Below are 14,713 nucleotides of genomic sequence, written 5' to 3'. Positions count from 1 at the left end.
TGAAAAGAAAAAACCTCAGTGTCACACATTCAGAGTTTAGAGCTCCAAGAAGTTGTCAAGGTCATTCTTACAGATGAGGAAGTTGTCAAGGTCATTCCTTACAGATGAGGAACATGAAGCGCGGCAGGGCATTTGATGTGCGCAGGGTCGCCGTGTCGGAGCGAGGCTGAGAAACCAGGTCTTCCCACTCCTGCGCCCCTTCTTTTCCTGGCCAAGGTATGCAATCTCTCAGCTACTAGTAAGAGTTTCTAAACGTTGGTACTCCGAGGTGCAGCCGGCAACTTCAGGATTTCAGAACGGGTTTTGCTAGCGTTCCTTCCGGGAGCTGGTGCTGGAGTGGCGCCCCTCGCGGAGAGGACCCCGGAGAGGGGGATGGGGGGAGGGGGGCAGGATTTCCCGGCGGAGCCCCCGCCCGGGTCCTCACCGCGCGGCCAAGGTGCACGGCTCCGCCCCGAGGGCGCAGGGCGGGGCGATCGCGGCGGAGTCGCGGGGCGCACAGGAAGGAGGAAGGAGGAAGGGCTGGGCGGAGGTGAACCCGGGCGGAGGACCCGGCTACCGCTGCAGCGGCCCGCACCATGTCGCCGCACAACCCGGGCGCCGAGCTCGGTAAGGGCCCCTCTCCGCCTCCCGCGCGTCCGCCTCCCGCGTCCTGCCGCCTCCCGGCCGGCGAGGGGCTCGCCGCCGCCCGGGGCCCTGGGCCCACGCGGGTGCTCGCCGGGCCGGGAAGCAGTGCGCCGGCCGCCCCCACCCCCAGGCCGAGCCTGGGAGACCTGACTCTGGGGCACCCTCCCGCCGGCCGGGACACCCACGCCGCCTCTTTCTAAGCCGCGGGGATAGGAAAGGATTCGACTCCCAGCCTCCCTCTGGTGTACCTTCTAGCAGCTCCTTGATTGCAAAGAACAGGACCCCGAACCCCGAACCAGCAGAACTAGTGGAAAACCTTCCTTGCCCACTTGGTGTGGAATCCCTGTGTGACCTAATGCTCGGTGGCCTGGCCGTGGAGGAGTTGTCAGGCCTCGGGACTAGATAACTTAGGGAGAATTGAGTATGATTTTAGAGGTACGAAGACTTGTAAACGTGCCCAATGAATGACTTTACTATTTTAAAAAATGCCATTGCTAGAAAACTTTCATTGTGATTTCCAGAAAGTGTGAAAAATTTGTAATTCAAACATAGCATAAACCATGATCTGCCAAGGTTAAGGATCTCGGTTTAAGCTTTGTAACTTGGCTATCTGTATGGTGGACCTTGAATTTAGCCGTGTGACTTTGGGCACGTTCCTTAACCACTCAGTGCTTAAGTTTCTTTCTTTTTTAAAAAATATTTTTATTGATTTTAGAGAGGAAGGGAGAGGGGATAGAGAGATAGAAACATCAATGATGAGAATCATTGATAAGCTGCCTCTTGCGAGCCCCCTTCTGGGGATCGAGCCCGCAACCCAGGCATGTGCCCTTGGCGGGAATGGAACCTGGGACCCTTCATTCTGCAGGCCAACGCTCTATCCACTGAGCCAAACTGGCTAGGGCTGTGCTTAAGTTTCTTAATCTGTAAAATGTTTATAATAGTATCTTACCTAGTAATAGACAAACATGTAAATTGACCGCACCTCCACTACGCTCACAGCCAATCAGAGTGAGTATGCTAATTAACCCAACAAAGATGGTGGGTTAATTTGCATATGCAGGCACAGGGCAGCGGGGAGGGGCAGGTCGCCTGCTATGAGGGGAGGGGAGAGCGGCAGAGGGTGCTATAGGAGCATAGCGGTGCTCTGAACAGAAGCGAGGACTTCCCGGCTCCCGGGTGGCTGGGAGTGAAGCCAGGGGAAGGAAGGCCTATTCTTGCACAAATATTGTGCAACAGGCCTCTAGTTTACCTCATAAACTGGTTTGGAGATTAAATGAGAGGATGTAAAGTGTGATACATTGTGGATACCTAGGAAGGCCTATTCTTGCACAAATATTGTGCAACAGGCCTCTAGTTTACCTCATAAACTGGTTTGGAGATTAAATGAGAGGATGTAAAGTGTGATACATTGTGGATACCTAGTAGGCGTTAATAAAAATATTATATAGAGTTCTGTTTTTAGGGGCTAATTTTGAGAGCATTAGCTGTAAATGATGTATAACACAGAGGTACTTTACTTTTCTTTAAAAATATCTTTTCTAACTAAACAGTCTAGAGGTAGTCTAGAATTTTGGTGGAACGGTAAGAGCGTATTTTTATAATGACAGTTGATTTCCTCACCAAATTGATTCCCCTTTAGTCACTGCCTTTTGGGAGATTGTTTTAAACTCAAGCTCTACCTCTGGAGTGTGAACTTTAGTAATAAAGGAATATTCCCTAGATTGGAAGATCCTGAAAGATGGAGGTGGGGATAGGGATGGGGTGCAGGTCTTACCTCAGTATCTTCAGGGATGTGACTCTGACTTTGTGCTCATAGAAGATGTACCTTTATTTTCCCTAAACTTAGAGGTTTAATTTTGTTCTTTCAAGAAATACAGTTCAACTACTTTTACTTTATTTTTTAAAATTGAGATATAATCTCTATATATAAAAGGCTAAGTGACCGACCATACGTACGTCCGACCGACTGACCGGCTGGTACATAATGACACGCACTGGTAATTTAAAAATAAACATTGACTCACGCATGTGCAATACATATAAAGCTCTCGCTGGCGCCAATTGCATGCATGTTTTAATTTTATAATACTATATTATATATACTATTTTGATGTAATTTTTTGCAGTAACGTAATTACTGCACGAATCTTTCTTCTAATTTCCCTTTCAGTGTGCATGAATCCGTGCACCGAGCCACTAGTTGACATATAACATTTTTGCTTTCTTAATTTGCAAGAATTAGAATCACTTCCATTCATTTGTTGAAAAGAAACAGTATAGACCAGTGGTCGGCAAACTCATTAGTCAGCAGAGCCAAATATCAACAGTACAACGATCGAAATTTCTTTTGAGAGCCAAATTTTTTAAACTTCTTCTATCGCCACTTCTTCAAAATCGACTCATCCAGGCCGTGGTATTTTTGTGGAAGAGCCACATTCAAGGGGCCAAAGAGCCACATGTGGCTCACGAGCCGCAGTTTGCCGACCACGGGTATAGACAAAAACAGTTGCTATATAGAATGATAGTAAGTGTGGTTTTTATGCAGTGATTTCAATGATCATAGTTTTGTTTTATTTTCTTTAATTAAAATCAGATACACAAGAGTGTTTTCCCTCACTGGTATTAATCATTAATCTAGACAGAGGTTTAGCCTAAAATGCTAAAATTATTTATGTACTAGGAAAAAATACTTCACTATTAATTTATGCAGTAGCTTATCTGATGTCTTCTATGGAGTTTTCTAATTAAGTCTTTTAAAATACATATTGTAACTTTTTAAAAGAAATTAATTTTTCTTTTTCTTTTTTGAAATAAATTTTTATTGATTTCAGAGAGGAAAAGAGAGGTAGAAACGTTTCATCAGTGATGAGAATCATTGATCTGCTGCCTCCTGCACGCCCGCTACTGGGGATCGAGCCTACAACCAGAGCATATGCCTTGACTGGAAATCAGTCGGTGATCTCTTGGTTCATAGGTCATCGCTCAACCACTGAACCACACCAGCTGGTTCTTTTTCTTATTACAAGAGGAATTCATGTTTATTGTAAAAGTTTTAGAAAATACAATTAGCACAAAAACCTAAAATTATTACTAATCCAATCCTAAGTACTTATATTTTAATGTATATACTTCTAATTAATAGACTTAAAAAAATAGGTTCATTTAAGACTGACCCTCATGATAAAACCCTTCAAGGAAAATGTGCTTTTATGATAGCATTTGGATACGTGAAAGAAGGAGAAACCCTCTAACTTTAATGTTAACTTTTATGTCAGTGTTTAGTGATGAGTGCTATCTGCTAAAGATATTTTCTACTTAAAAATGTTCATTTCTGATTTTCTCCAACTAAACATAAACCTAAAGAAACCTTTTTCTTTGGGCAGTGTTGGTCCTATGTGGGTAGGTGACAGATGTGTCCTTGTAGAGAGAAGGCTTGGCCAGTTTGGAGTCAGAAGGAAAAAACAAACGAACCCAAACCTGGCCCTCCTATTCAGTAGCCTATAGCTCCGGCCAAGCCGCTTGATTTCTTTGAACCAGGAATGTGGCCCCGGGACCAGCAGCACTGACCTTATTGGGGAGCTCATTAAAAATGCAGGCGCCATGAGGTCTTAATGAATCAGAAGTGGCTGCCTTGAGGCCTGGCATTCCGAGTCTTAACACGGATTCTGGGTGGTTCTGCTACACACCCAACTTGGAGAACCTTGGCCTGTGGTCCCCCAGCAGGTCTGTGGCAGTCGGTCAGGCTGCCCCTCCACATGGACAGCTTCCTTCTCATGCTTGTCTTGACTTCCCGTATTTGGCTGCCCCTTTGTGCAGATACCCTCCGTGTTATGGTTGGACCCTGGGCCGCCCCCGTGTATGAGTGTCCCCCTCACTTGTTTAGGCTCCGATACCCTGCTGTGGTCCATAGTGGCTCCCCCCATCAGTCTAACCTTGCTCACATTCACCCCCCCACCCCCACTCCCCCATTTAGAACAGTTGTTCAGGGGACCAGAATAAAATTTTAAATATATTTTATTGATTTTTTACAGAGAGGAAAGGAGAGGGACAGAGAGCTAGAAACATCGATGAGAGAGAAACATCGAACAGCTGCCTCCTGCACACCCCCCACCGGGGATGTGCCCGCAACCAATGTACATGCCCTTGACCAGAATCGAACCCGGGACCTTTCAGTCTGCAGACCGACGCTCTATCCACTGAGCCAAACCGGTTTTGGCCAGAATAAAATTTTAAATTTATTGTCATACCGTATACATTTATACAAAATTAAAAACAAACTAGTGGAGTGCCCACTTTCCCGGCACTTGTACCTTATTGCTCATGCTCATGGCTGGGGCACCTCCACATAGATAGCTTCCTGATCTCTGCTTTCCCGGGGCTCACAGTCAACTAAGGGAGACCGTCATGGAGATCATTGCAGTAAGATAAAAGTGACCCTAGGGCCTCTGGCTGGTGTTGCTCAGTGGTCAGAGCCTCACGCTCTGAAGGGTCTTGGGTTCGATTCCAGGTCAAGGGCATTTACCTGGGTTCAACGGGGGCATGTTCGGGAGGCAGCCAATAGATGTGTCTCCCATCACTGTTTCTCTCCCCGCCTCGTCTACTCTCTTTCCAAAAATCAATGGGAAAAATATCCTTGGGTGAGGATTAACAACAACAACAACAACAACAATAAAAGTGACCATAGGGGGTGGTCAGGGGAGTAAGAGGAGCTCCCAGAGTCCAGGGGAGGTTTCCTGGGAAAGGACATCTTGGACAGGGTGTAGTTTCTCCAAAGGAACCGAGCAAAACCAGCCTGGCACGTGGCATTAGCCATAGGAACCCCATGTCCAGATTTCTGTTGCCATCATCTCGTTTTGCTGTCATGACAAAGAGTAATATTTTAGTGAAGAGAGAAGGGAAAATCATATTCCGTGTATGAGATACACGCACCAAGTCAACACGATGATCACGCACCTTTTCAGATTTCTAAATTGGGAGTCCTTTGGTGAACCCTGCCTTTGATTTTTACCTGAGAAACCTTTCCCTGTTTGCTTACAAGCATGACAGAGGAGGCTGTGTTTTATTATTCTGGTACTGGTTTGGATAAATAGAAAGAAAAAACACAAACCTCTACAAAATAATAATGTGGGTTTGTTGCAGAATGGAATAATTACAAGTCCTCCACGGTGTCTGCTAGGTTAAAAAGCAAACACGTTTCTAAAGTACCTGAGCCCTTTGGATTTTAATTGTTAGGAGGGAAGACGGGATGTCTCTGCCAGGAAAGCAGGACCAGTCAATGCGACAGCAGGTGGAGCCCTTGAGGACGCGCCGGGAGCGTGTCACTAGAAATTGTTTAAGTGGAGAGCTCTGGCCCTTTTGAAACACTGCCTGTCACTTGAGGATTGGGTCACCTTGAAATGTGTTCATCGTTGAGTTAAAGGCATAAAAAGGCACTTTGAAGTTTTCCCGCTAACTTTGGTGTGTGTTCCGTGTGTGCGGCTGCGGAGATGCCTCTCCTCCGCCTGCCTCCGCCGCGCCAGTCAGTTCCCTGGAAACCAGAGTGGTTGCAAGAGAAGGATAAATGTTTCATCTCAGCTCCAGTTTATACAGATTTTTTTTAAAACGTTGAGACACTCTGGCTGCAGCTTCTGACTCTCTTTGTACAGCCAGGCCTTCCTCCCTAAAGCAAAGTCTCAGATGAGAGGAGCCCTGGTAATTACTTCCCCGAAAAGGTGTCACTTAAGTGGCGCTGTGCTTCCTTTGGAATGTGGTTAATAATGTCAACACGGTGATACTTTCAAGTCTGGTAACAGTAGCCAAAGTGGTGATGGAAGGAGACTGGACTGGGGGAGGTGAACACACAGCATAATCTGCAGATGATGTGTTATAGAACTGTACCCCTGAAACCCATATAATTGTATTAACCAATGTCACACCAATACATTCAATAAAAAAGAGGAACAAAAAATATTGTTAAAAAAGTAGCTAACTCAGCCGAAATCGGTTTGGCTCAGTGGATAGAGCGTCGGCCTGCGGACTCAAGGGTCCCAGGTTCGATTCCGGTCAAGGGCATGTACCTTGGTTGCGGGCACATCCCCAGTAGGGGGTGTGCAGGAGGCAGCTGATTGATGTTTCTCTCTCATCGATGTTTCTAGCTCTCTATCCCTCTCTCTTCCTCTCTGTAAAAAAATCAATAAAATATATTTAAAAAAAAAAGTAGCTAACTCAACTTTTCTTGTAATCCAGATTCAGATAAGCTTTTCTACTGAACACATGGTGGTCACGCTCCTTACCCCAGGGCCACAAGATAGGGGATTGTGTGTGTGTGTGTGTGTGTGTGTGTGTCTTCATTAAAATGTCTAACATGACATTCAACTAGGTATCTGGCAAGCTTAAGGTATACAGACTCTAATGTAGAGATCCTTGAGTAAACATTAATTATGAATATTTCAAACCCTATTTTCTGGAAAAATAATAGTGCCCACATTTATAGTTACTTTTTCTTTTAATATCACATTTTCATAGCAGGAAGCTATCGTAGCGATCAGTCCAACACCCTCCTGTTACAGACGAGTGAACTGAGGCACAGGGAAATGAGGCCCACGGTCACGTGGCTGGTTAGAGCCAGTCCTGGAGTTGAAATTCAGGCTCTCTCTGTGCAGGTTTATTCCAATACTTTGCATTGCTTCTCCCGCCATTAGCTTTGTAGAAGCTCAATCAGGCTGTGTCCCTGAACTAGAACCATCCAGGATGCTTGTTGCGAATGCACATTCCTGAGCCCCACAGTAGTTTTTGCTGTCCATGGTAGGGGCCCAGGAACCTGCATTTTCACGAGCTCCCCAGATGGCTCTTAGGAACACTGCAGATTCAGAGGAACCCTGCAGTAAGCTATCGAGTTCCTCAGATTAATTAGAGATTCAGAGAACCTTAAATTACTATATATTATTTCTTGATGAATCCTCTCAGTCACTTTTACCTTTATATCCATATGTTTATTATATTTTTTAAATACTTGGTTAGCAAAGCTTTGACAAGGAAATTGTAGAGATATTAGCCTTTCATTTTTTCTGATTAAATTAAGTGAAGAAGTGTGTTAAAATGAGTGTGAGAAGTTGGAAAACCCAGGAGGGTAAGGTGGTTAAGCAGGTGCATATATCTGAAAGGTGTATTATGTCTGAAAATGAGCATATTTTATTCAGATGATGCCAGTGGCGGATGGAAAAGCATAACCAGTGTTCTTCATGATGAGTTTGGAAATTGACATGAGCATGTCTTCTGCATGATCTCAGAGACCAGAGGGGACCGACCCTAAAGATCTCCTATTACCTGAAGATCTGAGATTATCTACCAGAAAATTCAGTTAAGTTTCTCATGGAAAGAGGAACATTCATGTTTCCTTGGAAATTATTATGTTTGTAGTGTGGAGGAAGGTAGGTTGTGGTGGTGCTTATTATACTAGTACTAGAGGCCCGGTGCATGAAATTCATGCACTCAGGGGGATCCCTCAGCCCGGTCTGCACCCTCTTGCAGTCCGGGAGCCTCGGGGGATGTCTGACTGCCACAGAGGCAGGAGAGGCTCCCGCCACCACTGCTGCGCTTGCCAGCTGTGAGCCTGGCTTCTAGCTGAGCAGCGCTCCCCCTGTGGGAGCCCACTGACCACGAGGGGGCAGCTCCTGCATTGAGCGTCTGCCCTCTGGTGGTCAGTGTGTGTCATAGCGACCAGTTGTTCTGCCCTTTGGTCGATTTGCATATTAGGCTTTTATTATAGAGGATTTGTAGCTGTGAAGGAGTTCAAGCTCTGGATAGCAGAGCTTTCTCTAGTCCCTTACAGAAAGTTCAATCGCTTTGGTGCTTGACAGTAGTTACACGTACAGAAGAAGTTGAAAGTTGGCGTCACACAGAGGAATGCCAGAGAACCTGTACTTGGCCCTGTATGCTTCACTTAATGCCTTGGGGTTTATCTGGGAAGGATTTGCTATGTAGGATGGGGACCCAGGCACTTTGGTCCTAGCTTTGATAGCATCTGGACATGTGACCATAGGCAGGGGCACTGGTTTGTACTTTTCAAATCTGAAACAGACACGCGACAGTGAGGTTCATCACCTGCTCCGGTGGGGGACGTTGATAGTGGGGGAAGTGGTATACATGTGTTGTGGTGTTAGCGGGGAACAAGGGGTAAATGGGAAATCTCTGTACCTTCTGTTCAATTTTGCTATGAACCTAAAATTTCTCAAAAAATGAGGTCTCTTTAACCTTTTGCACTCGGATGTCGAGTGTGACTCGACACGGTTAGCATCGGTAGCAGCTCTTTTTATACTCTTTGAATGTATCAATAATTTGAAATATAAAAAAATCCAAATAAATAAGTTTGTATGAAAAGAAACTCCAGTTTTTTATTCTACTGCCGTGCTTTGTAAAATCTGGGGTATTTAAAAAATTAAATCCCGAGTAGAATAAAGGAATTGAGAAAAAAACGAGTGCAAAGGGTTAAAAAAACAAAACAGAAAACAGAAACATGATCCCTGAGGATCCTTTTAGTTCTGAACTTTTCTGATTATTACCTAGCATTATTACCATTCTGTGGATTTGTAGGTTGTTCCCATGCTTGACTTCAGACCTTGTCCTTCCTTCTCTGGCCATAGCAGTCTTCCCTGGCTTTCAAGGCTGTAAGCTCCAGTGCTCAATTCACATCCCGCCCCTTTCTCTGGTGATTGAACATGATTGAATGTATTATTATATACTAGAGGCCTGTTGCATGATATTCGTGCAAGAATAGGCCTTCCTTCCCCTGGCTTCACTCCCAGCTGCCCGGGAGCCAGCACGTCCCAGCTCCTAGCCCGTCCAGGAGCCAGCATGTCCTCGCTTCTGTCCGGAGCACTGCTCCTGTAGCTCCCTCTGCTGTGATCCCTCCCCCTCATAGCAGGCGTCCCACTCCTCCCAGCAGCTCTGTGCCTGCATATGCAAATTAATCCGCCATCTTTGTTGGGTTAACTTGCATACTCACTCTGATTGGCTGTGGGCATAGCGGAGGTGTGGTCAATTTACATGTTTGTCTATTATTAGGTAGGATTTTCTCTCTAGGTGTTTCAGTAGTGCATGTCTTGACTTCATAACTCTTTATGGAAGCAGAGCCTTTTATTTTGTATTTGTTCCTCTGCATCACAGAATACTGAGTACAGTCTTAATGTTTCTTACACTAAAAGAAAAAAATGTCTTGTGGATTCACCTCTTCCTCTTTCCTTCTATTCCTATCCTTGCCTCATTCCTTCACACACCTAAATCATGATGGTGGCCTCCTACAGAGCTCATCTCTCTGCCTCTGGTCTTTCTCATCTGCCTCAGAAAAATCCATATTTGGTTAACTTTTTTCTTGTTTGTTCAAATAGTACACATTGTATTTATCTTTTCAGGTTTGCTGTGTTGACTATTTGGTTACTTTAGAATGTACTTCCATTTCATGAAAACTATATATAATCTGAATCAGATTAATGTCATCTCTGACTTGAGTAGAAAGCAACGATTGACTTGGTGGGGACAGTCAGATAGTGCTGTGAGGAAGTGATGAACAGGTTTGTCAGGTAAAAATCTCACAAGGCTGGGAATAGAGACGCCCGTTAAATCCTTGTGAAATTGTATGTCAAATAGATAAATTAAGTAAATACGTGTTTCACTCTGAAGATTGCATATAAGCATTCTGGAAATAACTTAGGTTTAGAATCATAGAGACCTGTTTGAATCTTAACTCTGACATCAATCGTGTGATTGACCTTGGACAAATAATTTGATCTCTTTGAGCTTCAGTTTTCTCATCTGTAAAACGACCTAAAGTCCCCGTGGTGGTGTTAGTGTGAACACTCAGTGAGAATGTAGCTAAATCACCCTTAACTGATGAATGGCAGTCGCTATTCCTGTACTGTCCCTAATACTACCTTCATGACTTCATCTCCTCTGGGAAGGCTTCTTTTACCTGCTCTGTGGGACTGGTTCACCTGGCTCCCTGGAGAAGACGGTGGGGAGCCTGTGTTTCTGTTCTGCTCCACTAGGGGGAGTCCTTCCAGACCAACTTGGCCAGGAGGTGTTACTGTAAAGCTAACTCAGGCTGACTTCAGAGTTGGCACATCTGATGGCTTTTTTTTTTTTTTTTAAAGTAGGGTGGTGTTGCTCTAACGTTTTTGATGGCTTGTCACAGAGCATCTGAAAACACAAGGAAAGCCAGTCACCTTGTCAAAAGCTGTGCCATAAGAGAACTCCTTCCAGCGTAGAAGTTGCAGAAGGCGACCAGGTGCGGTGGGGGGCGGTGTTTTGAGTCAGCACCCGGCAGGTGGCGATTTCCACTCAAGTTCAGTTTTGAACAGATATTCTCAGACAGTGTTGGCAGTCACTGTGCTCCATAATGTAACGGGGGTTTGTTTGTTTGTTTTGGGAGACAATATCAACTCCAGCCCTGTCTGCTGACAGTCAGGGTATTTTAGCACATGTTAGATGCCTGCTGTCTAAGGGGTACACCTACATTCCAAGCTCCTTCTGCGTGTGTTTAAAAATATAAAGGCAGTACTGGAGAGCATGAGACTGTGGTAAGTTGGGATTGGAAAGCATTTGATATTTTCTGCAAATCAAAGGGTTCTGAGGAGGTGACATAAAACATGGATAATACATATGCCAGCTACACAATACATGTTTCTTTTTAAAGTTTTCCTTTACTTTCAAAACTTAGTTCATTTTGGTTTCAAACCAGAATTGCATGTTCAAGATGGAGAATTTGGTTATTTAGTCCTAGACTACCCAGATTAAAATTTTCTGCAAATTAGTATATATGTTGGGATGGTTACCCATTTAATTAAATGTAGCTTCTTTTTTGAAAGGAAATTGGACTTTGAATTCTGAATCTGTGGGATTCAAATCCTGATTCTTCTACCTATTGTCTTTTGAGTTTTCACACTTAAAAAAAAATGGGGTTAATAAAAGCTCAGTCACAGAGTAATTGTGAAGATTAAAAGAGATATGACAAGTAGAGCAACTGGCATGGTTCCTGAAAGGTAGTGAGCCGCAATAAGAATTCCTTACCCTTCCCTTTCACTAAATATAGGAATGTGGGGAAGTTCTAAACTTAAAACTAAAGAATAACTGATTGTGAACAAGGGTGTTTGCTGAGTGGAATCTATTTATATAATCTATTTATATAAAAGGTTAATATGCAAAGTGTCCCCACTGGAGTTTGACAGGGAGACCGAGAGTTCCACCACTCGCTGTGATGTGCACTGACCACCAGGGGGTGGCGTGGAATGAAGGGAGGCCCCGGTCGGCAGCCAGAAGGCCCCCGATCAGCCCTGATCACCGGGAGGCCAGGGACCCTACCCGTGCATGAATTTCATGCACCGGGCCTCTAGTGTAACATAAAATTGTGAGGAGAAGTTCAAAGAGTCTATGGCAGTTGGAGCCGCAGTGCATGCTGGAATGCAGTGGTGGTTGAAACTAGATAGCTACTCAGTACCTTTCTAATGATTTGCTTTCCTTCATATGGGAATATGTTAAAGGTATTTATCATTGGGGACCCCTCCCCCCCATGGGAATTTATCCATGCCAAGTTCTTTTATTGTTCTAACTTGTTTTTGTGATCAGCATGTTTGAAATTAATAAATAACAAGACTATAGAATAAGCGTTCATTTGGTAAGATTTATTGGTGCCATCCTATGACTATTATAGATGTATGAGCCCAGACACATGCTCATATGCTATTGCTTGAGAGCTAGCAATATTTTTTTGGTAAAACTATGGCATTGGTTTCAAAATTTAAATATACAAATTTTAATTGCAGATTTGAACTGAGTCTTAGTAGATCATTTACAAAGTATTTGCCCAAAAGGTTAGGTGTCAGGAATAATATGAACTCACAAACTTTCAGAAATAAGTTGTTAACACCCCTCATAAAATATGTCCTTCATTATTTACTATATCTTACTTTAGAGGTCAAACATAAAAGTAAATCTTCCTGGGAGAGGTCATATATTACCTTAAATCCATGGGTATAGTACAAATGACTGGTAATAGATTTTTCCTGGAATGAGATTTAAGTGGGATAGTGTGTGTGTATGTGCTGAGAGCAGAGTACATTGAGTACAGGAGTGGTAATGGGGAAATAGGTTTCAGGAAAAATAGGTACAGATTTTATAGAACCATTAAGTTCCATTAACGTATTTCTTCTTCTTTCCCCCGGAGCTGAACATAATTAAATTTAAACAAAATAATAATAATTATTATTTTTAGTTTTATTCTGGAGCATTTAAATTATGTGTATGATATTTTGACAGGATTAATTGTGTGCAGGTCTGTTTTCTTAGGTAAGTATCCTTGCAAACTCTAATTTGTGTGACTAGCACAACTTCCAGCATGGGCAGCAGCTTTATGAATAATATTTTCTATGGACTTATCATGTGAAATCAATAAATAACAGGGCATTTTTGGACATTCTCATATTTTAATTTAGGAAAGTCTGTCATCAAGTGCCTCATTGAGAGGAAAGACTTAAATAGGTTTTCTCTGAAGCTCCTAGAATAATTGATCAAATCGTCTCAAAGGGCTGAGTTGGATCTTTACCGAGCAGGGTGCCAGAGTTTGCCAGCTTCTTGATGAATTTCTTCAAGGTCTAATGATTCTTTCTGAACTCTGGGCACATGTAGGGGCTTGGAGAAATGGATCGGAAATTTTCCCAGAAATCCAAGTTTGGTTTATTAAGTCTAATGGTGTATTTTCAAGAGAATGTATAGTAGTAAAATTGAGATCTGGGTAATAATGTCTTGTGAGATGGGAATTTTTGTCTATTAGCAAATTTATTTAAGATGTTAATTTGACTGAAAAACATGAAAGAACTAATTTTTAAATGACAGTTTTCAAAGTATTGTCAATTCAAGAATTAATTCACAATATTGTTTGGTGTGTGTGTGTGTGTTGTGTGTGTGTGTGTGTATGTATGTTTTCCAAATTTGACAAGCATTTATGAACTCATATAGACCCTTAACTTACTTTGCCTGGTGAAGTAACAGGTATAGATAGAGGCTGAAGAACCAACATTTGATTTAGACTGGTAGAATTTAATTCATTTCATAAAAGTGAAGGATTGGCCAGGTATAGAACAACCTGTAAAGGACATTTTGTTTATATCCCCCTCGAGATACTTGCTTCTATCTGTATAAATCAAAACCTCTGGGATACACTGAGATTTTAGTCATACTGTAAGTCCATATGTGGAGTCCAGAATGTAAGTCCTGATGGCCTCTAGGAAAGGAGAAGCCGCATCTTTTAGGAATGTAATGGTATGCTTTCTAATGAAACTTATGAAATAGAGGGGACGTGAAATAGCTGAGTGGAACTTAGAGAATTACTGGGAGATAATCTGACCCTTAATGTTGGATGTATGCCTGGAGGCAAATCTCTTGGGAGAATTGTGAGAGGGATAAAATAATTCACAAGTAGGAAGCAGTTTATAAACACTGAGGTGAAGTGGGTTCTTCATTGTCAGTCTTGGGTTCAGACTCTCACTTTTAACTAAGTAATCCTGCACACTCCCCACTGGGTATGGGCCAGCAACCAAGGTACATGCCCTTGACCGGAATCGAACCTGGGACCCCCGAGTCTGCAGGCCGACGCTCTATCCACTGAGCCAAACCGGTCAGGGCCCAACTTCTTTTATTGTACTGTATAAGGCCTGCTGGTATTCATCCTGATTAGTTAGCAAATGCTTCTCTCCTCTCTTTTCAAATGTTATTTTAATTTTTATTGAATATATACTATACTCTTTAAAAAGGCATGACTATAAGAGTTAATACAGCAAACTCCTGTCCCGCCCTTCTACATCCCTACTTCCTGCTCCCCAAAGGAGCCTTTTCTTCTAGTATTTACCTCCATATTTCAAAATAACACGTTTGTACTGGGAGTCTTAATTTTTCAGCTTTAAATTTTATGCATTGACGTTCTGCTGTGGAAGATGAAGATTTAGCTCTCTTGCACTGCATCTCCCCCTTCCTCTCCTAGGGCCCCTCTTCCATCCTCTCATTATGGCAATATCATTTTAGTTAGATACATTTTCAGTGTTTCTATTATTAAGACTGTGTC

General features: G+C 43.2%; 1 protein-coding gene across 1 annotated transcript in view; it reads left to right on the top strand.

The window, feature by feature from the left end:
* The first annotated feature begins 500 nt into the window (after positions 1-500).
* DERA (deoxyribose-phosphate aldolase) overlaps positions 501-14,713 on the top strand; it is a 99,618-nt gene continuing 85,405 nt past the window's right edge. Inside the window, exon 1 of the mRNA XM_008140863.3 lies at positions 501-606. Coding sequence (XP_008139085.2) covers positions 576-606 — 31 coding nt within the window. The 5' untranslated portion in view covers positions 501-575. The remainder of the gene's footprint in view (positions 607-14,713) is intronic.

This window comes from Eptesicus fuscus, chromosome 7, assembly GCF_027574615.1.
Source record: "Eptesicus fuscus isolate TK198812 chromosome 7, DD_ASM_mEF_20220401, whole genome shotgun sequence".
NCBI lineage: Eukaryota > Metazoa > Chordata > Mammalia > Chiroptera > Vespertilionidae > Eptesicus > Eptesicus fuscus.
This window is presented reverse-complemented; position numbering and strand designations above follow the sequence as displayed.